We start from the raw sequence: 19,848 nt of genomic DNA, 5'->3' as shown, positions 1-19,848 counted from the left end.
TACATCTCACCCAATCGGTCCCCCACCTGATAAGGTTGAGGTGGAGTTGGCTCCTGTGTTGTGGGAACAAGGCTTCAAGTAGACAACCGACAACTGTGACCAAGTTACTATTAAATGTTGAGTTCCGAAAAGAGGAAGGATGGGTTCTTGTGGTAAAGTTTTTTTAAATTAAACCAAGACCATTAAGATCGTCAAAATCTAACTTGAGACCGACATTTACGATCCAAATTTGTATTTATATAAATGTCTATTTTTGACCTCCCCTTTGCATGATTCAAATATCATTTAACTCACTTCTCTTTTCACTGTACATCACTCAACTTAAATTATTTGACAATGCGGCCACATCTTTGTCTTCACGTTCATTTCACTGAGCTACTGTCTGACGTTTTCAGTGAAGTTTGAATGACATTAAAATCAGGGAAACAAAGCTCAAACGTATCACCCACACAAAGACAGGAAGGTTTAAATAAAATAGCTTTTATTAAAAAAGAAAAAAACCTTAGTCACAAATGTTGACGGTAAAGAAACTTCCTCTTCTGGCATCTGACATTTCCACAGATTTTTTTTTTTTCAAAGACAAACAAATCAAATTAAGCGTGTGCAGGATAAAGTAATTATTCAGCGTCAATCTTTGTCATTCTGCGTGTCCGGAATGCAATTCTCTATAAAAGATCAAGAACTTCTGACCAATCCTGCACTTGCATCAATACTCATTATCCTCGAATGAACTCAAAACTTCCATTGCTCGATATTTAATACCCCCACCCCGAAACCCACACAGGTGAGTCACTGCTTCTGTTGCATGGCTTCTTTGCGCGCAGCGTCTTGCAGTAACTGAGTGTCCACCTCATCAGCAGGCAGCTGGACGTACCGGACCACCGAGCCCCTGATGAAACAGTTCTTCACCGACAACTGGCGGGAAAGTAAGAAGAATAATTGTCAGGAATGTTGTCATGAAGAAGAGAAGGTACATAGAAAAGTCAGTCACGCCTAAAGGCAGATATTATACAAATCATAAATTGATGTGCAAAACCATCGCTGCAATGTACTGACACTTAACACATTGCCTTTTGGCTCAGCTCTAGCTGATACAGTGACCAGGACAAGACATCCCTTCCCTAACCTACCCACATATTAACATTTAAAAAAAAAAGATAGAATTATGCAACTTATTCTTTTGGCTGTTTGTGGGACACACATCACACCAAAAAACAGAGTTTTATGTCCCAGGAATCTATTAGACAAATGCTCCAACGCATCTGTATTCTCGACAAATAAACGCCCCCATTGCAATAGTACTTAAAGAAGAATTGAACCAACCATATGTGGGTACTTTTCTGGATCTGTGACACTGATATCTGTGAGCTTGATGTTCAGGTACTGAAACACAGAAGAACACAATGTTAAATTTAAAGACCACAAAAGACACCAAAAATGACAAATAAATTGGGGAAAAAAAGGCCACACCTGGTCAACAGAGTGAAGTGTTCCACATATGCTGAAAGACAGCGAATACAAGTATTGGTTAGTTAACGCTGGATGCAATATAAACAAAGAAAATGCATGAACTATGGTAAAGCAGGCCCATGCCAACACTGCAGCCGAGGACGGAGTTGAACTGAGAGAGAATTCTGACAAGACACCTCCAATCGATGCAGCTTTAGTGAGGGGAGGCGCAAGAACGCATGGTGGAAAGGAGAAGAAAATGATGGAAAAAGTTACGCAGCCTCAAGTCTGCGCACACTGGACACAAAGGAGTGTTCCATAAACAATTGAGGGACCAAAATTATGTTGGATTTGACTGATAAAAGGTAAACATATTTTTATACGCGTCAACATCATCAAATTGAATCAGATGATTCTTTTTCATGTCAACATCATATTGTCCTTATAGCTATTAAAAAAATACTGAAGAAATAAAGACGTGGGTAAAAACACTTGCGTATAAAAACCAACACTGTGATGACAATTTAAAAAAAAGTGATATGGAAAAGTCATAATGCAGGTTGCAGAGCTGTATTTGATACGTGTCAACCTGGAATTGTGTCTGTATGATATTTCATTCCTAGACGGTACTTGTAGTTAGATTTTGAATTAGCGACCAACTGGAGATTTACCACCAAAGTTCATTGACATTGATTTGCCGCCCCTCTCAACATTAGTTCACGTAGAAAACACACTGGTTCTGGTTTTGCAGACAAAACAATGATCATCGTTCAAGTGATCCAACCCTCGAAGCTACATGCTACGGTAAGATCTCCACGAATATTAAAAAACAGAGTGAGACAATAGTTTCAAACCGTGACTCATACGAACCTCAAGTCATTTTTGAGCTCCACCACCACGTCCTTTCCCACTAGTGACTTGAAGAACGAGTAGAAAAGCTGAAACACAACGACACAGTAGCGTTAGCTTAGCATTCCGCGCGATGGATGGGTTGAATGGCAACAACAGAGGCAGGCATTTGGGACACTTCGGAAACGCTGGAAACACCACAATGGTCGTGAATAAAGCCAAAGACACATTTTCAAAAAGTCGTTCAGATCGAAACACTTACCATTATAGCGTCCGGTGAAACCACTTACACTTTGTCCACGGTTGATGACGAATCCACCGCGTGCTTTCACAGCGACGGCGCCGATGCAGTTACCAGTTGTGATCACAAGATGGCGCCATTGTATTGTGCCACAGCCATGAACCCGCAAGACTGTCATTGGTATTACAACGACATCAACAATTTGACTGGGCAGCAAATGTATTTTGGCGCTACAGTTGAGGAATTTGCATCAAGAAAAGCCCGATAGGCCTCGCTTTCATTTTGTTCTGCTGTGCTGCGTGTTCATTTTGTATTTAATGTTATTTTCTTGGTTTGTGGTGAATGATTTTGCAGTATAGAAATGTAGTCATTTAGTTTATAAGTAAATTATTGTCAATATTCTGTTCTTGCTATTCTCGAGTACTTATTTATTTATTAGGTAGGTACCAGACACGATAGTTCCTCTCAGGTCTGGGAATACCTTTTGATTCCACATGCTGGCAGAGACCTTAAACCTTTTTGGAAATGTAAAACTTGACTTGCAGGCATGGCCTTTAAAGACACAAATTGCTTCCAAAAACACACAGGCGGAAATGAAAACATTTTTATTGAAACGTAAATTAAAGCTGGTCTTTGTGAAATAATACTGACTGTTTACGAAAGCAATAATTTGTGTGGGACAAATAATATTGCCACATAAAGAAAGCTAGTCACATTTTTGCTTTGGCGAAAGTGTAGAGCTGAATGTGCCATGTTTGTGTTGCGCTGTGGGTTTATAATTGCATGAGCATTCAGCGCTGTATTTGTTCTTCCTGAGAGGATGATATTCTGATTGATTCACATTTTTCTAGGTTAAACACAGGCATCCTTGAGGTGTTCAGGCCGAAGCTTCCAGGAGTTTGTATGTGCTGCGTGGGGCTCACTTCGTGGAACGGCCAATCCGAGGGAGATCATGATGTGCTGAAAACAAGACAACAAGTTAGCACGCATGGCTAGCATAGTGCTGTGGTCACCATGGACATGATTGATTTAATGTTCTAGACTGGTTATGGTCCGCGGCTAAAAGCTTTAACAGCAGCGGAAAAGTTATGTAACAAAACAAGACGTATCTTACCGTCTTTCTGTGGCTGAAGCTGGCTGGATCTGGCCTGTGGTCGAGGCTTGGTGGGTATTTCGGAAGTGTCCCTGTAGTCTCTCATCTTTGGGTTCTCGTGGTCTGGAGGCGCAGGCTTAAACTTAGCAGGCAGAGGAGGGCGGCTGGGTCCCATCCCGCCTTCCGATCGTGAAGGTACCACCGGCTTTTTGGTTATCAGGGTACTCTGGACGGTGTTGACAGAAGGGGGTTTATTCTCGGAACAGGTGAAGGAGCGTTGCCGTGGATTTGGCACAGGCCGGCGGTCATATTCCCCATCTGCTGGCCTGGCAGCCATGTTGGACTCCACAGGTGGCGGCTGGGCCACCTGAGCGAAGTCTTGACTGTATGATCTGGCCATTGACGCATAGAGAGGATTGTCGAACATTTCAGACGCCTTTTCTTTGTCGAACCTGGCGAAAAGATCTCAGTTAGTAGAGACATTCAGCTGCCAGGCACTCAAGAGTGTCCATGGGTTGGTTACATACACTGGACTGGAGGACATTGACCCGACTGCAGAGTCCGGCTTTGCGGCTGCAGTGTAAGACCAGCTCTTGTTCGGAGCGCCTTTGTATGGCAAGCCCATGTAGCTTGGGTTAGAAATGTCCAGCACTTGGTCAGGAGAGCCCCTGGAGGAAATGGAAAAGCTAATGGTAATCTATCTGCTTATTTAAAATGAATTATATCAACTTACTTGTTTGGCTCACAGATTTTGCCTTTCAGTGTGACTGACTCGTCTCTTTCAATTTTGATAAAATCTGAAATCAGATGAAAATAAGAATTTGTCCTTCTGGTTCTGCAAATATCAAAGGTGTCACCAATTGTGTTTGAATATACAGTATATGTAGCCCATTGCCTGTACTTATGCAGCTCTCGTGAGGTCAGAGCAAAGCTACACAATGACATTTTTTGTTTTTCATTATTCATTACTATTTGAATTCAGTCTTTTCCCCCCAATACTATTAATAGTCATATTGATATATTAAATTAAAATATATACTTTTCAAAAGAAGTGAAATTTAAATGTATTTATTGTCCCTCAAAAAATAACTTGAAAATAGAATGTGTTGCCTAGATATTCACCACACATAAGATCATCCATTTATGATTTAGATGATGCACATAACTTGAAACAATACTGAAGCAAAAACGTATTTGACACATAATGTCATGGCATACTCCTTCCCCCTATTTTCTCCTTTTTTTTTTATAATATTTAGCCATATAATACATGCGTTGAATTTTACCGTCTTTTATTTCTCTCCAATATTTTGGCTTGTCGACCCCATACAACTAGTTACTATCATGTATGTAGGTGTCGCAGTGGAGTGTAAACTCACTGCTACAACCAAATGCATCCATGAATACAGTCTGACTCACCGTACAACTTCTCTGAGGGCTTTCGCTCAGAGGTGGTGAGCTGTATTCCCCCTGTAAGAAATCCTGTTTTCTCTCCGTGGTGAGTCAACGGAATGTCAAACTCTTTGTAACACAGCTCAGCTGATCGGAGAGCGATGCAGCCCTCACCTGTTGGAGGAACATGCACACAGTCACCCCGCCCTTACAGGAGCTCAAACCTTGACCGGTTCGGTACCATATGACTCGTCACAGTCTGTTGACTTCACACAGATGAGGATGTGTTGGTCCAGCAGGTATTCGGCATCAGAAATGATTGGTGTGAGCTGGAGAACCAAAACTGAAGGGTTAACTTTTCTTTCCTTTTTAGATTTCATGATATCTAGCGCTTACCTTAACTGTGGTGCCAAAGACAACCTTAATGGTCCCATCTGAGTGCTCCCTGTTCTCTCCCTCTGAAGTTTTAACCCGCTCTGCAAGAGAGAAGCACTTTTCAGCCGCTCATCATAACAACCTGCTCAAATAAGAGGTGGAACCTACTTTCCAGGCAGCTGGAGTAGAACTCAATGAAGAACCGTGTCTTCGACTTGGTCAGCAGGTTGGCCATACAGTTCATGATCTGTATCCCGCCCTGAGGTTGGCTGTTTGGATCTAGAATGATTTCAGGAAAACAAAGAGGTTTCACAGCAGTGTGATGCCTACAATGGTCCACATGCAACCTGCTCCGTTCTACCTTTTTTGGAGACAAACTGAGAGGCCACTCCCAATTCGAATGAGGCAAACACTGGCGAGTGGTCGCTTGTCATGATGTCATTTGTACATCCTGGAAGTTCAATACATATTTTAAATCACATGCTTTAACTGAGCACCAACATCAGTTTCGATGTTGGAGCCTTTCAAAGTGACAGACACATTTGTAAAGCCTGTTAATATCTATATATCTATATCAATATCTGGTTTCTTCTCACCAGAAAGCATTACTTTTCTCCATCGCCGACGTTCTGGACTTCAGCAACTTAACTGTGACACATGCCGATGTCGATATCTTTTGCTAGTTTAGTTTTACCACACTGGTATTTGGGGATTCTGAATGCTATTTAACACTTGCGTCTGGCGAATTGTTGGAATTCTGGCTTTATTCAAAACCTTGAAGCAAGCATCTTCACTGACAAGAATGAACATAGTCCTCACCGTAAGCTTGGCAAAGGACATAAACATCCGGGTACGACTTCCGCAGGACACGATCACACCAGGAGGGCAAATTATACTTGGTCTGGTAGAGAACAGTATAAATCGGGTGAGAAAGAACGTAACCAGATCACACGCTATATTCCAAAATACACTTCCCCAACACCAGATATATAATTTGTTGGTACTACTACCCAGCTGAACATGTAGTTTTACAAGTTACGGGTGGTTAGGTGGTTAAACCCTTCACTGTGCTTGTCCACTGCAGCTGGTCAGTAATCTTGGCTCTCAAAAAAAAAACAAAAAACACAAATGTTTTCCGTCATCCCACCTAAATGGTGGAATATCTTCGGTACTTAAATAAGGCTTTAAGTACAAGCTCACCCCAGTGGCCTTGGCCTTTGTGTAGGCATACTTCTCCCTTGAGTACCTTTCGAAGCGGTACGTTGGCGCAAACGTGATCTCTTCCTCGCCTAGACAAAAAAAAAACACAAGTCATTTATATTCACAGACGAGGCATGACAATCGTCCATTGTAGAAGAGTTTCTTACTGAAGTGCACAAAGACCCTTCCTTCCTGCCTCTCAATGGAGAGCTGGTCTTTCACAAGGAGGTCCTGGTACTGCTGCTGTTTGATCTTTGACACAATTAACTCAGCATCCTGCAGAAATGCAGCGTCACAACAGTGCTGTGCTGGCTGGCTCTCATGAACACATCCTGAAACTTACTGTGGATGGCAAGTCAATGCGGTAATTCAAGTCGCCAAACCAGAACAGGTGAGTGAAGCGGTGAGCAATGTCAAACGGGATCAGCCTTTTGTCTCCCAGATTGAGAAAACGAAGGATGCTCAGATAGTTTTGATTTCGCCTGCAGCCAGAGTGCAACATGTGACATTCATGAATTCAATTCATCGAAAAAAACCTTTGTTGTGTATCACCAAGAGGTGTTGAGTTATATTCAGTAGGCGAGGGGTTCACACCGCAAGTAAAGCTTACTGCCACCACTGGTGGTGTTGTCTTGGGTCACTCACCAGCCGCTCACCCCACAGTGGCCTATATGGGAGACCCTTTTAGCATCAGGCCGGTTGCGACCTGTGGTGAACTCCACCCAGGAATTTCTATTGTACTTGATGTATACTGTTTCTTTTTGTAATGAATGACACGCTCCAGTTACTGATGATGGATTTTAACTTTAAATCTCAACTATAACCCATTTTGAACTTCTTTAATCTCTTCAAGGACTAATGTCACAGCGATCGCAAATATTTTCATCTGTCTTCTTCTTACAGCTTTATATGAACATATAGGATATTGGGCCGACTCACCGTAGCCTCTTCTCACTTCCAGAGGTCAGGTGACTGTTGACAAAACCAAATGAGGTACCATTGAACATAAAGGAGACTCCCACAGCTCCCTTGTTACCTGCATTACACCCAACACAGTCATCAATAAGCTCACAGTCAATCTTTATTTTACGACTCGCATGGATTGACTTTACCAAGAGTGTTGGCAATCCCAGTTTTCACACTGTCTGAGACGATATGTGAAATTCGGTTTTCATGCTCGGGCTTTGCCAAAACTATTATCCGGATGTTCCACAACGTTTGAATGGCAATCTGAATAATGATAGATTTTTTTAGCTCCATGCTACTGCACTCTATAATTGTGTTCAAGCCCCACCTGTTTAAAACTGATATTAGTGATGTTTCTCAAAACGCTTTTCACCGTGTCAGCCCATTCCCGCTCACTGAGAGGATCCTCCTGAGTCCCGATGACATACAGGTCATGAGGGATGTGAGTCGCTGTGTCGTCCCAGGTCTTGCCTTGACCTTTACACTGAAACCATGAGCTGATGTTGTGAGGTGGACCAGCGTTTCCTGCGTGTTCATATCGGACATTTGACTCGAATGGAGGATAAGATGATGTGGTTGTGCTCTCCATAAGACTCCTTACCCATATTCCAGGTGCCGATAAAAACCGTTATCATGTCTGGCTCGGGCTTCCCAGAGTGCTTGTTTTTCATTAGTTGCAGCAGCTGGCAGAATCCTTCTCTTTTCTGTCAGGCCACAGAAGACAAGCAGACTTGTGAGACTTGGACAGAACACTCCATAGTCAGTCTACGCTGTTAGTTGGACTTTCTTCTGTCAACAATATGCTTTGTTCAATTAAAACGACAGGTAAAAAATGCTGGTACAAAAAAGTGTAGAACAATACATAGCCAACACGGAACATCTGTTTGGGAGTTTTCAAGGATCATAAGATCGTGATGATATTGTGCTGACAGCTAGAACTGTGGCTCTGTACAATATCTGTGATTTAAGGCTACAGAGTTCGGATCACATAGGGAGGGTCAAGATGACCACAAATGTGCATATGGACATCCCGCTCCAGACAAGATAATATAATAAAAAAGATTTAGGGATGCAACGATCACGGTTTTCGGCCCAATGACAGATTTTCGAAAAGCCTGACCTGCTGATACTGATTTTTCTTTAAATATGTTTACTTTCAATTTCAATATATGAATATATGTTTTCTTGAACACAGAAATATTTTGCATTCAAAAATGAAGTAAGTTAGGCAGTAGATTTTGAATTTAACTAAAAGAACAACACAGCAACTCAAATAAAACATCCAAAATTACTGTCAGTATCTCCGGCTCTGTATATTTTATCCTGGGCTCAGGTGCTGCATTACTTCGTCCACTGGTCCAGAAGTTAGTAACGCGCGTGTGTGAGTTCTACCAACTGACATCGCAGGGTCTGTGAAGGATGAACCACCGCATCGTGAGGGATTAGAGTCGAAACCTAAACATTTGCATGCCCAGAGTGATAACCCTAGAAGCTTAAACAGCAAATGGGGAAATGCTTTGCGGATGACTGTAACTTCTCAGAGAAAGTCCGCCGAGAGAAAGTCCACCAAGTTCTCAATAACTATTTCACACACAGACAAAACTCATACCATTCACAATGTCCTTGTGTTACTGGTAAAAGGAAAGTGCAATTGAAATTCTGCATGGTCCTGCTAACCGATAGGATCTGCAATGTTTGTTTATTACTTTTACCCTGAGATCATGTTTGTTGTCTAGGCCTAGGTCTCTAATTTGGTATTACATATAGGAAATGACTGAAACAAAGTACAAATTCCACTGGCCAGCGAGAATCTGAAAACATTGAAATGAGTACCTTTGTGTCATCAAACACAAACTCTTTGCGCAAGATCTTCTCCTTCTCTGTTTCCACGACGACGACTAGCTTGGCATGCATCGTCTGGGATTTCACCAACTGTAGGACTGAATGATGTTGAACGTGCTGTTAACATGAGTGCAGGACACATAGGTAAACCAATGTGAGCACTCCAGTATGTTGTCCTCACTTTTATTGTGCACATAGTATTTGTCTTCAGGTCCGTCTTTTGACTTCTTGAAGTAAAGCTTGCCACTTTCAACGTCCACCTTCAGGAACATCTTGGTAGCGATACCCAGGGATTCCTGCTTGACCTGTCCGAGAGAGGGATCTTGTTTTATCATCGATGCCAAGCAGGTTGGGTCATAGTCAGATGCAACACAAACCTCGAATGTAACTGTCGGGATGAGAGATTTTCTGTGGCCTCCTTCATAACCTATTGTGTCAAAGACGAAATTTTTTGCCTTGAACGAAATCACAAGAACATCCCGTCACAAAGAGCAATGTATTCTTGATGTGCAGAAACTGAAAGACTCGTGTTTACCTTGTCTTCGATTGAGTAGAGGAGTTTAGTCAGCTGGTCAAGCGTGAAAGTGACAGACTGACCCGGGTCAGCAAAGAACTGTGGTGAAGGCAGACAAGCTACATGTTCAATAAAAGGTTCACTGGACCGTCGGCGAAAGCACCTACTTGTCTGTGAGATGATCCAAGCCCCGGGGACTGGTGTGTGTCCAGCGTTCGGTGCAAGACTTCTAAAGCTGGTAGGAGTCTGGCGATTTCACTAAAAAAAACAGATTGCTGTCACTTTACTATTGTTAAATGATGGGCGATGACCTGCGACAATACCTGTTTAGATTTTTGAACATGGTGAAGATGAGCTTCTTTAAACCCGGCATGCTGGGGTTACCATTCTGTACCTGCTCAGCATCTAAAGACATGGAGTCCCTGAAGTAGTCTTGAATGGCCATCAGCTGCTCCTCTGGGAGTCTGGGCAAGGCAACGTCACAACAACCGTTACCCAGCGAAGCTAGCTTGTATAGCAATACAAGGCCATAGTGTAAACCAAAGTGTGACCGTACGCTGGCAGGTCTATTTGCTGCAGTCTGGTCAGGAAGCAGTTTGGCAGAGTCTTGATGGCCTGCTCGCTCTGTTTCACGTCATATCCGCTGAACGTTCTGGGTGGAAGCTGAGGTGGGTTTGACTCTGCGAGACAGGCGATCCTCAAGTCGACAGAAAAACAGCAATTTGAACATGACCAAGAGACAGCATTCACCTGACTCCTCTTCCACCTCCTCCTCCCTGGGGACTGGATACTGCAGATGTGTCACCAGACCCATGTTGGGACTGTAGTAGGCCTCCACCAGGTCAGACAGCATGGAGTAGAACCTGATAGGAACACCCTCCGATGCCTGAATGAGGGCAGTTTGACAATTATAAGAGCTCCAACTGTTGCAATGCATTATGGGATTTGTTGCATGCTGCCTTTGCCATCATGAAACAGTATGTTGCGTGTCACTTCCTTTGTTATCATGACCTTACCATGGTAAGGAGACCCGGTATCAGTCTTTTAAGATGTTGCTCTAAACTACCATGCTGCTCGTGCTATGACCAACTGAACCAGGTTGGCTTCTTTAAGAGTATTTACAGTCATATGAACACGTGACTTCATGCCTGAATACGAACCGTGTAGCTTAAGCTCTACATTTGGACACTTGGAGCAGATTCATTAGAATTTGCTTTCAAGTAAAAAAAAAAAAAAAGACCCACCTGAACCGAGAGCTGTGAATCCTCATTTGGCAGGATTCTGTATGTGTAGACACTGCTCTGGTGTCTGTGGTAAATCAAAGTGTGCATAAGACGCCGTCGAACAAGCATGTCTCTGTTTGTATTCATTTACAGCCTTAAATCTGTCAGTAAAGGGGAAGTAGCTGTCAACGACCACAGTCGGGCAGATGGATTCACTTCATAAATTCACTTAAAAGGGAGGCGTTACTGTGTTAAAAAGTGATGTTAATGTTCTCACATTTAAGCGTACTTGTTCGTCAAGTTTACTTACAGAACACAGAGGGCGAAAGCTCCCTGAATGGACTCACTGTCCCGGATGAGGAAGCTTCCATCTCTTGCAGCTTTGGATAGAAGCTCTTCACCTTTTGAACGCGTGATATTACCGTGACGCCAGGGCGGCTGACTCAGTATTCTCTCTCTGTCCATGATGCCAAATAGTTTCGTCGTCCCAAATCGAAATTCAGAGCGCAGCGCTTTGGCTCCTTTCAACCATCTTTGCACAGGTTCTTTTATTGGCCCACTTGTCTCGGAAAACGTATAAAAGGAAGCAGCTACTCTGCTGCTCTGAACTTCCTCATTTGACAGGGTTGTGGAGGACGGCCCGCTCAGACTGATATCAGACCTGCAGAACTAGTACTGTGGAAATTGAAGACCTTTGTTCAACTCCTTTCTGGAATCAGAACACACACTGGTCTTAACTGTGTGTAAAGAAACACTGTGCAGCTCTTGTGAGGTGTCTAAGCAAGAATATTGCAATGACCTTCAGTGTATCAGAATAGAAAGGGGAAGTGCGGCACATGCAATGGTCCTGCCCCTCTGCAAATGCTTTAAACCCAGAATTCTCTGTTGAAAGTATCATGAACCGATGTATGTTTAGAAGTCAGGAACTCAAACAGGAGAATGGTTTCCTATGTTCATGCGACGGACAGGAAGTGTTGCGCTAACAGGGCAGGAAAAAGAGCGGCTCACTAACCACAACATTGGTCACATGATATCAAACCAGAACTTTGTGTGGAAAGTTGCACAGCCCAAATATCTGACCCGATCTTTGCCGTTCAGATATGTCGACATTACGCACATGAAACATAAGCATCAGGTGGGATCATGGCGAAGATACATGTCTGATGAGTATTTTTTTGTTAACGCTGTTTTGGGTGAAAAGGGACCTTATCTTACTTTGAGCTGAGCTGTAATCAGACGTATTAGTAAGCCATTACACTCATGAATAATTAAGAATCATGATGGAAACTTACATTATTATTTGTTTAAACTGGCTTTTTTTAACACTATGTTATGGGGGAAAAAAGAGTGAAAATGTCAGAGCCATAAAAAAGGTATTTAATAACAAATAACAGATATTCACATTTTCAGCATTTGAACTCGATTTCGAAAGTGTGTTAGTACAAATGTGGCGGTGCTACATCACCGTACAGTCAACGTTACCACAAGTAAGATATAGTGAGAACAATACTGACAACAAAGATCCAGCTTGACTTCAGCATGCACATGATAGACAAAAACAGTAGTGATACAAATGAAGGCTAACTAGTCTACAATGGTGTAATTAATACATAATATGTCAGAATTATTTGGTGAAAAGCTGTATTCAAATGAAACACAAGGGGGTCCTGCAAAGGTTTAGATATAAAAAGACCTGCCTCATGTCACACAAAGTAAACAAGCACTCACAATAGGTTCTTATTAAACAAGAAATGCTGAAGTGATGCTGAGTGTAAAGCGTAGACAGGTGAAGTAAAGACTGCTCTCCCCGCGCTCTAATCCCGCCTCCATCTGTGGCCTGTGGGAGGAAACTAGAGTGTCTGGTGTGTACCAGTGCTGCGTGTGACGCTCTCTAGATGTTGAAATCAGATTTGGACATCCACGAGGAAGACAATGAAACTGCAAACTACAATTCAAACTCACTCCAGCAAGTCCCGTATAGCATTAATACCAAATGAAAGCATTATATTACCAATGTGGTTGTATCAGACGCAATGTTGTGCATGAAGTTTAATATGTTTTTAATAATATTTTAATGACTTTAACGTGTTTGCCCAATCGTATGCCCTTCATTTACTAAAGTTGTGGGGAAAGTGCTTTAGTTACCAAGTGCTCAGTACATAATTATAGTTTCACAAACTGACCATCTGAATAAGTTTGGCTCATGAAATCTTATGGGAGCTTCAACTGTTGCAGTGAGTTATGGGAGTATTAGTGCTACTGTCTTCAAGACACTAAAAATGGTATGTGGACATTTGTGGTTGAAGGAAACTGGAACACTTTCATGGCACGACCAATCCTGTAGTTATCGACTGGTTTATAAGAAGTACAAGAAGTAAAGAATAATAGGATGAAGAAAAGCAGATGGTTATAACCATGTTTCAAGGATTCAGGTGGAAGCTCAACCAAGCATCTGAAGTCACCTATCTGTCTTTTCCTGAAGGAAATCTTTCACATCAAAGTAAAGTCAGCTATAAAACCAGCATCCATTCACTCATTCATTATTGATGCTACAAAGTCTTCACTTCAATATCAGAAAATAGTGGAATGATGCCTGAAAGTGGTCAGAAAACAAACACTTTTTTAAATGAACCCACTTGAGACGTTGTTCCTGGTTTGACCTTGTGATGATGTCAGGACTCCTTCCAAAATGAGTTGTTTTCTCTCTTTATTGAAACAAAAATGTAAAGTTGTTTTTGACCACAAACACTCAGCCACTCATCACTCAGCTGGTGCCGCCGGGTTAAAACACCCAGTGCCGAGAGTGAAAACGTTTATTGTCTTTGTTTGTGGTCCGCATCACACTGAGGCTTTGATTAACAGCGACAGAGTCAGTCTAAAGGCACAGTCGACTTTTCAGATGAATATGACTGCAGCACTTTATTTAGCTCGTTGCTCAACTAAATAAATACAAGACTTCTAAAGGGGAGCATTTAGGACCTAGGACATCATTCCTTTGGTCGTAGCATTTTTAAAGAAGTTGGATTTTTCTTTTTAAACGCGGCCATTTAGATATTAGGAACTATATCCCTGACTCTTCATGTTCATGAACTGGCTGGACTGAACGCCAGAGCCACCGTTTCACGTTACATTTCACTTTTGAGAAGGAACAGAATTGTTGGTTCATCTTTAAAGACGTGATATGTGTCAACGTTTCGGGACCAAAAACATAAAGGACGTTGACATGAGTCAATTGTAGAAGTTGCCAATCCATGCGTTCATAGTTTCCTTTAGAGTTCCGACTTGGCACTCACTGAGCTCTCGTGTGTCACCTTCAAGTCCCCGCTGGTGACGCCGGAGATCCCTGCCTTGTCTTTGCACAGAAGCCGATTTAGAGTGCTGCGGAATTTCTCAGCCCCGAACAGGTAGATGAGCGGGTCCATGGCCCCGTTTAGGCAGGTCAGAAAAGAGGTGAGGCGGTTTGCCAGGTTCAGGCTGCGCCTGGTCTGACAGGAAACGTCGGGGTGACTGTATCCAAGGATGAAGGTGGCTCTGCTCAAGTGATATGGAAGGAAACAAACCACGTAGATGAGCATGACCAGGCCGATGGTGCGCAGGGCCCTGAGCTTGAGCCTGGGCTCTAACCGGGAACCCCGGTGCAGGCTGTGAATGATGAGCAGGTAGCAGGAGAGCGTGACGAGGAAAGGCGGCGTGAAGGCCACCGCCAGAGAGATGAGAGCTTTACGCGACGCTTTCTCCCGGTATAACTGCAAACACACCGTCACACCATTCACCTCTGCGGTTTGGTGAGTGACCAACAGAGGCGCCATGGAAACCGTGACAAGCGCCCAGAGACAGAAGCTGATAATGTGAGCGTAGCGGGCGTGTCGGATTTTCAGTGACCTCACGGCATGAACCACTGCCAAGTAGCGGTCAGCTGCTACACAGGCCAGGAAGTACAGACTCGCATACATGTTGACGTAAAACATAAAACCGGCCACTCGGCAAGGCACCTCGCCAAAGGGCCAGTGTCCCCCGGTCAGGTGGTAGGTGGCCCTCAGGGGCAGGATGATGACGTAGCATAAATCGGCCACGGCGAGATGGACTAAAAAGACGTTGGCAGGTGAAGAGGAACCACGTTGGTTGGAGAAGATCCAGAGTGCCAGGCCGTTCCCGTTCAGTGCCAGGATGAAGACCAGGATGTAGAAGCAGCCAAAGAGAGTGTTTTCAATGGACGTTTCCACCGGAGGGCAGGAGTGCGACGAGTTTTCAGACAGCAAGGACGGTAGCTCGGTGATAGATGACTCCATTTCTGTTTCTACGAACACAGTAAAGAGTGAACTACGTGAGCTGGAATCGCAAGCACAGAAAAACAGGTGAAATTTCATATGTAAGCAAGATAAGGTCATGCATGGAATCACAGGAGTGCTATAATTCACAAATACATTTCACTCATGAGGAAAAAAAACACGTAAAATATTGGCATATATGTCATATGTATGACAATTCATGTAACAGAAATGAAGACAAAATATTGAAGAGAGGAGATGAAACAAGAGGCCAACAATGTGTTCAGTGTGGCTGAGAACACATCTGGTGTTAACCATTGAAACTCCACACCTAAACTCTCTCACAGACCACAGCAAAAGTTCATTATTAATATTCTGACAGGAAACTACACATGCCCATACACCCTTTACCTCCCTCCTCCCCTCCTCCCCAACTCTCTCTCTCTCTCTCTCTCTCTCTCTCTCTCTCTCTCTCTCTCTCTCTCTCTCTCTCTCTCACATACACACACAGTCTATGTTCTTATGTTTTGTGGAGACGTTTCATTGCCATAATGCTTTCCCCAGCCTCTCACCCTAAACCTAACCATCCAAAACAAATGGTGAACCTTAACCAGGACCTAAACCAAACTCAAATTCAACCATCATGACTGAAGTTTTAATCCTCAAATTGATTCTTAAACTTGTGGGGGCCGGCATAATATGGCCAGAATATACATAAGGTCCCAACAAGTAGGGGTGTTGCCAAGAATTGGTCCCCACAAGTATAGCTATCCAAGGATCACACACACACACACACACTGACTCACTACAATAGACAGGGAGTGTTTGTCAGCCTGCCACAAGGTAACAATAGACATGACTGTCTTTGCCTCTTAGGTTCGTCCCCTCACAGGGGATGATGAATCCACGCTGGCCTCTTTAACTTCCTTCACACACTGACGCACACACACAAACACCAACACCAGGAAGTCATTAGCGCTTTGTTGTCAATCCAACCTCAAGGAGCGATTTGTCAGCCAAGAGTCTTGCATCGTGATCTGATCTGAGGCAGAAGTCTCAGTTAGAGACTTTGGACTTTGCTGTTTGCAGCCCCTGTACAGTGTGATCACTGGTAGGTGTCTAAATAAAAACATAATAAAACATGACATAGTGCTCGTTCCAGCTCATCCCCACTGTTTTTTCAATGAACCACACATTATTATCAAGACAACATTTTGGGTGCGAGCGCAAAAGCAAATCCATTCCCATTCCTCTCATCAGCACTCATCGTTGACTCCCCCATCCATCTCGACACACCTCAAAAACAACCACCCACTCCTCTGTCCCTGGGCGGACTGGGACCTGCCCCTGCAGCCTACACGGAATATAGGATTCATTCTTTATTCCTGGTTATTCAGCAGTTCCACTGAAATGAGTGGGCGTGAGAGGAAACATCTGAAGTTCAGCTGGTGCTCCAAAAACATCACCCAAATGTGTCAGAAGACACTGGAGGACTTACAGTGTTGCTTTTTTGGGAGGAGTCACCCCTGAGAATACTTCACTTCGTACTGATACATCAATGTGATTAAATCTCTTTCATGAATTTTAACCTTAATATTCTTCAATAAGGCAGAAGTGAAACTGCACACTGAAACACACTGAGACCTCTAAAGTATTTCTTTTCCGCAGGATTAGTCACGACAACTCGGATACCTCAAGTACCTGAACTACTGTCTCTTAATGGCTGGTTGATCTCCATAAACCACGGATATATTCATTAAATGAAGCATCGTCAATTCAATATTATAATTCAATAGTTCAATATAATAATTATCAAAGTTATTTTACCTGTCAACGCTGAAATACTACATCACAGTTCTAAAGCCACATTCATCTATCGCGTTGCCCCTCAACCAGTAATGTGAAGTGGGGCTGGCATCTCAGTTTCGGCGGCACATTGTCTGAACACTTTCTCCTGAAGGAATCAGTCAGACGCAACAGCATGACTCCTGTTCAGCGTGCGTGTGCGCTGTGAACCCACAGACTCACAATAAAGCTGCAGACTTGTTCACCGCGCTCAGTATTCAGGCATAAAGAGAAACTGCTGGTGCAGACAGTGACAACAAACCAAGAGCTGCTAAGATGAATGGAAATGCTTCACAACTACGGCTCCAGGAGGGATAATCCCGAGGATGGAAAATCCTCAAATATGCTGGTTTCACAACAATCCAGTGAGCGGATCGGCTTTGGGTGAAGAGTTTTAGCCGAGGCATGGTGAACTTTTTGGAAATTATCTGTAAATAATCTGCCACATGGTGGTTTCACGTTAACAGTATCAAGTGATTCCTAACCTGTAAAGTGCAGAAACACTCACCCGAGAGTGAAGATCAGATGCTGCAGGGGCGCAGAAGTGGTTTGTCCAAAGTTGAAGCAGAGAGCAGAAGTGTAGGGGTCCCATACAAAGAGTGTTGTCCTATCACTCTCCTTTCACTTCCTCAAGATGTTCCTCCGAAGGAGACTGTAGCTCTTTTTGTGTCTCGACAAATTTGATAACAGACAGGGAGTCCCGATGGGAGACTTTCGTTTGAACCTTGACCCCACCCATTCTCCCTCCATCCCTCTGCTCAGAGAGCCACTTGTGCGTCCCACAATAGCCTGAGTCAGAATAAGCAGCACATTTCAGCAGCATGCAGAAGAATGGCATGCCTAAGTCTCCATGAGTCCTCGGGTATGAAACCATGGAAACGGGGCCCAAGTGGTGCGCCGAGCGCCTCCACCGCAGACTCCCACCCCCCCACTGATAGATAGAAGACGAACTGTGCTGTTAATTGACAAGTTTATGAGTGAAGTCTCAGTGATAATCTTTTGTAGATGCTCTGTTAAGTTCTAAAGAGGCCCCAGGCACTATAGGAGAGCAAGTGAAAAACATCAGGGAGGAGAAGGGGGGCAGGCAAAAGAAACAGAGGCCCTTCTTGCTGTCTTGCCTCCTGGGGGCATCTCAATTGGAACGCCCAAAATAATCAGCCACATAGCCGGCGGACAGATGTGGAGAGGAGACCCGCTGGCTGCAGGGGGATAATATTTCTTTCAGCGAGGGGGGACACAGCTGTGCGGCGGACACATCAGGTCTTTCTCCGCACGGCACCGTACGAATGCAAATGCCGCCGCGCGCACTTGAATGAGGCCACTATCGTTGCGGCGCTCACACATTCATCCACAGCCAACAGCTAATTGGGACGACCCCCACTTTTGTGGAGCTCCTCGTCTGTCTCTTGTGCGTCTTCAGCGCCTGAGGCCAAACACCGCCCTGACTAATTGGACGGCAGCGTAAATATATTGCTATTCCACTTCCAGACAAAGACGTGGCTCGAAGTGGAGCATGTTTTGAGCGAGAGATGCAAAAACTTCAAAAGCTTTTTTTTTTTTTTGAATCACAAGATGTTTTACACAGATACTGCGAAAGCTTTGCTGCAAGATGTTACACGAGATTGTAAAAGAAACGTTTTTTTAAACGTCTCCTCAGACGCAGTCAAATGAAGTTGTGCTACCAAGTGACATAAAGTGACTAAATATTGAAGCCTACTGAGATTCTCAGTGACCCACTTCACGGTCTGAACATGTGGATAATGGAGTGTTGAAGAACTACTGTAAAATGTTCAATAAGTGACAAAATAAACTTACATCACTTTAGTAGAAGAAAGATTGTAGCTTAAGTATTTCTTTTACCTTTATTATTCTTTAATGTCAAATGGCTGTTATGAGCATTTAAAACCTGATACTAATGTCATGGAAAGCTCGGGTGAAAATCACACCAATGATTTACTTGTTAATTCAGTATAGACAGAGTTTGGTGTGAAAGAATGGAAGCGCTGGTCGCATTGTGTTTGGGCGCCACTGTGCTCCAAACGTCGCGTTCCCGCGGTGGACGACGGCAACATCTGACGCTGAAGTTGAAACACTGGAACTTTTGCATCAGTTGACTGTTTAACCAAACAGTCAACTGATCAGATCACGCTTTTGTGAGGTATGCAGAGTGTCGTCATCATGGAGGACAAGTTGAATGTTGCGGTCGCCGATTTCCTATGCTAAGGGACTGAGGCAAAAACGAAATAAAAATTGACTGCGGTGGGCGTTTCTCTTGACTTGCAACAAATAGTCCAACGGTATATTTTACGTCACAAAAGTAGTTTTGACTGCTAACATGCTAGCGTCATCTGTAGCTTCTTTAGTGTGTACAGTTGCAAAAATAAACAGTGTTGTTGTTTTAAATCAGAGGACTGCAGCAGATTGACCCATGTAAGCAGAGTCAGGAAGCGTCGATTCAATGATGCCAGAATGAAGCCTAAGGTCATGAAATACATCCGTGAACACCAGGTTGCACTCAGTGCCAGTAACAAGGTAACTGGAATAAAGGTGAATCATGTCCCAGGATCCAAACCTCAGCCCAATTGTCGCAT

The 19,848-nt window shown here is 43.5% G+C and overlaps 3 protein-coding genes across 4 annotated transcripts; all 3 read right to left on the bottom strand.

Moving 5' to 3' along the window:
* Positions 1 to 464: 464 nt before the first annotated feature.
* On the bottom strand, positions 465 to 2,650 carry smx5. The gene is made up of 5 exons (XM_053845357.1): positions 2,561 to 2,650; positions 2,320 to 2,387; positions 1,471 to 1,501; positions 1,324 to 1,383; positions 465 to 915 (listed from the first exon to the last, which is right to left on the bottom strand). Exons 1-5 carry the CDS (start codon positions 2,561 to 2,563, stop codon positions 790 to 792), a joined length of 288 nt encoding a protein of 95 aa, XP_053701332.1. The 5' UTR covers positions 2,564 to 2,650; the 3' UTR covers positions 465 to 789.
* A 502-nt stretch (positions 2,651 to 3,152) lies between these two features.
* inpp5d (inositol polyphosphate-5-phosphatase D) lies at positions 3,153 to 11,793 on the bottom strand. 2 transcript variants are annotated; one of them, XM_053853503.1, is made up of 27 exons: positions 11,455 to 11,793; positions 11,166 to 11,229; positions 10,672 to 10,807; positions 10,478 to 10,601; positions 10,245 to 10,385; positions 10,089 to 10,179; positions 9,943 to 10,020; positions 9,785 to 9,862; positions 9,589 to 9,712; positions 9,399 to 9,505; positions 8,167 to 8,269; positions 7,894 to 8,090; positions 7,712 to 7,829; positions 7,539 to 7,635; positions 6,943 to 7,081; positions 6,767 to 6,875; positions 6,600 to 6,688; positions 6,219 to 6,300; positions 5,761 to 5,850; positions 5,568 to 5,678; positions 5,421 to 5,500; positions 5,266 to 5,353; positions 5,052 to 5,198; positions 4,366 to 4,429; positions 4,160 to 4,300; positions 3,654 to 4,084; positions 3,153 to 3,499 (listed from the first exon to the last, which is right to left on the bottom strand). In XM_053853503.1, exons 1-27 carry the CDS (start codon positions 11,607 to 11,609, stop codon positions 3,459 to 3,461), a joined length of 3,225 nt encoding a protein of 1,074 aa, XP_053709478.1. In that variant the 5' UTR covers positions 11,610 to 11,793; the 3' UTR covers positions 3,153 to 3,458. The 2 variants fall into 2 exon arrangements, with proteins under 2 accessions (XP_053709478.1, XP_053709479.1); XM_053853504.1 differs by lacking the exons at positions 7,712 to 7,829; positions 7,894 to 8,090.
* An 859-nt stretch (positions 11,794 to 12,652) lies between these two features.
* On the bottom strand, positions 12,653 to 17,920 carry gpr17 (G protein-coupled receptor 17). Its single transcript, XM_053847780.1, has 2 exons — positions 17,766 to 17,920; positions 12,653 to 15,441 (listed from the first exon to the last, which is right to left on the bottom strand). Exon 2 carries the CDS (start codon positions 15,431 to 15,433, stop codon positions 14,414 to 14,416), a length of 1,020 nt encoding a protein of 339 aa, XP_053703755.1. The 5' UTR covers positions 15,434 to 15,441; positions 17,766 to 17,920; the 3' UTR covers positions 12,653 to 14,413.
* Between the last annotated feature and the right edge of the window lie 1,928 nt (positions 17,921 to 19,848).

The sequence above is a fragment of the Synchiropus splendidus genome, chromosome 1, assembly GCF_027744825.2.
Source record: "Synchiropus splendidus isolate RoL2022-P1 chromosome 1, RoL_Sspl_1.0, whole genome shotgun sequence".
NCBI lineage: Eukaryota > Metazoa > Chordata > Actinopteri > Syngnathiformes > Callionymidae > Synchiropus > Synchiropus splendidus.
This window is presented reverse-complemented; position numbering and strand designations above follow the sequence as displayed.

Excerpts from the sequence above, each read along its gene's own strand:
- gpr17 (XM_053847780.1), bottom strand. The coding sequence starts at position 15,433 with ATGGAGTCATCTATCACCGAGCTACCGTCCTTGCTGTCTGAAAACTCG.
- smx5 (XM_053845357.1), bottom strand. Across the intron at positions 1,502-2,319 it reads GAGCTCAAAAATGACTTGAG|CATATGTGGAACACTTCACT; the intron begins GTTCGTATGAGT and ends GCTGTCTTTCAG. Across the intron at positions 916-1,323 it reads CAGAAAAGTACCCACATATG|TTGTCGGTGAAGAACTGTTT; the intron begins GTTGGTTCAATT and ends CTTTCCCGCCAG.
- inpp5d (XM_053853503.1), bottom strand. The coding sequence starts at position 11,609 with ATGGACAGAGAGAGAATACTGAGTCAGCCGCCCTGGCGTCACGGTAAT. Across the intron at positions 7,830-7,893 it reads CTAATATCAGTTTTAAACAG|ATTGCCATTCAAACGTTGTG; the intron begins GTGGGGCTTGAA and ends ATCATTATTCAG. Across the intron at positions 4,085-4,159 it reads TCAATGTCCTCCAGTCCAGT|GTTCGACAAAGAAAAGGCGT; the intron begins GTATGTAACCAA and ends TCTTTTCGCCAG.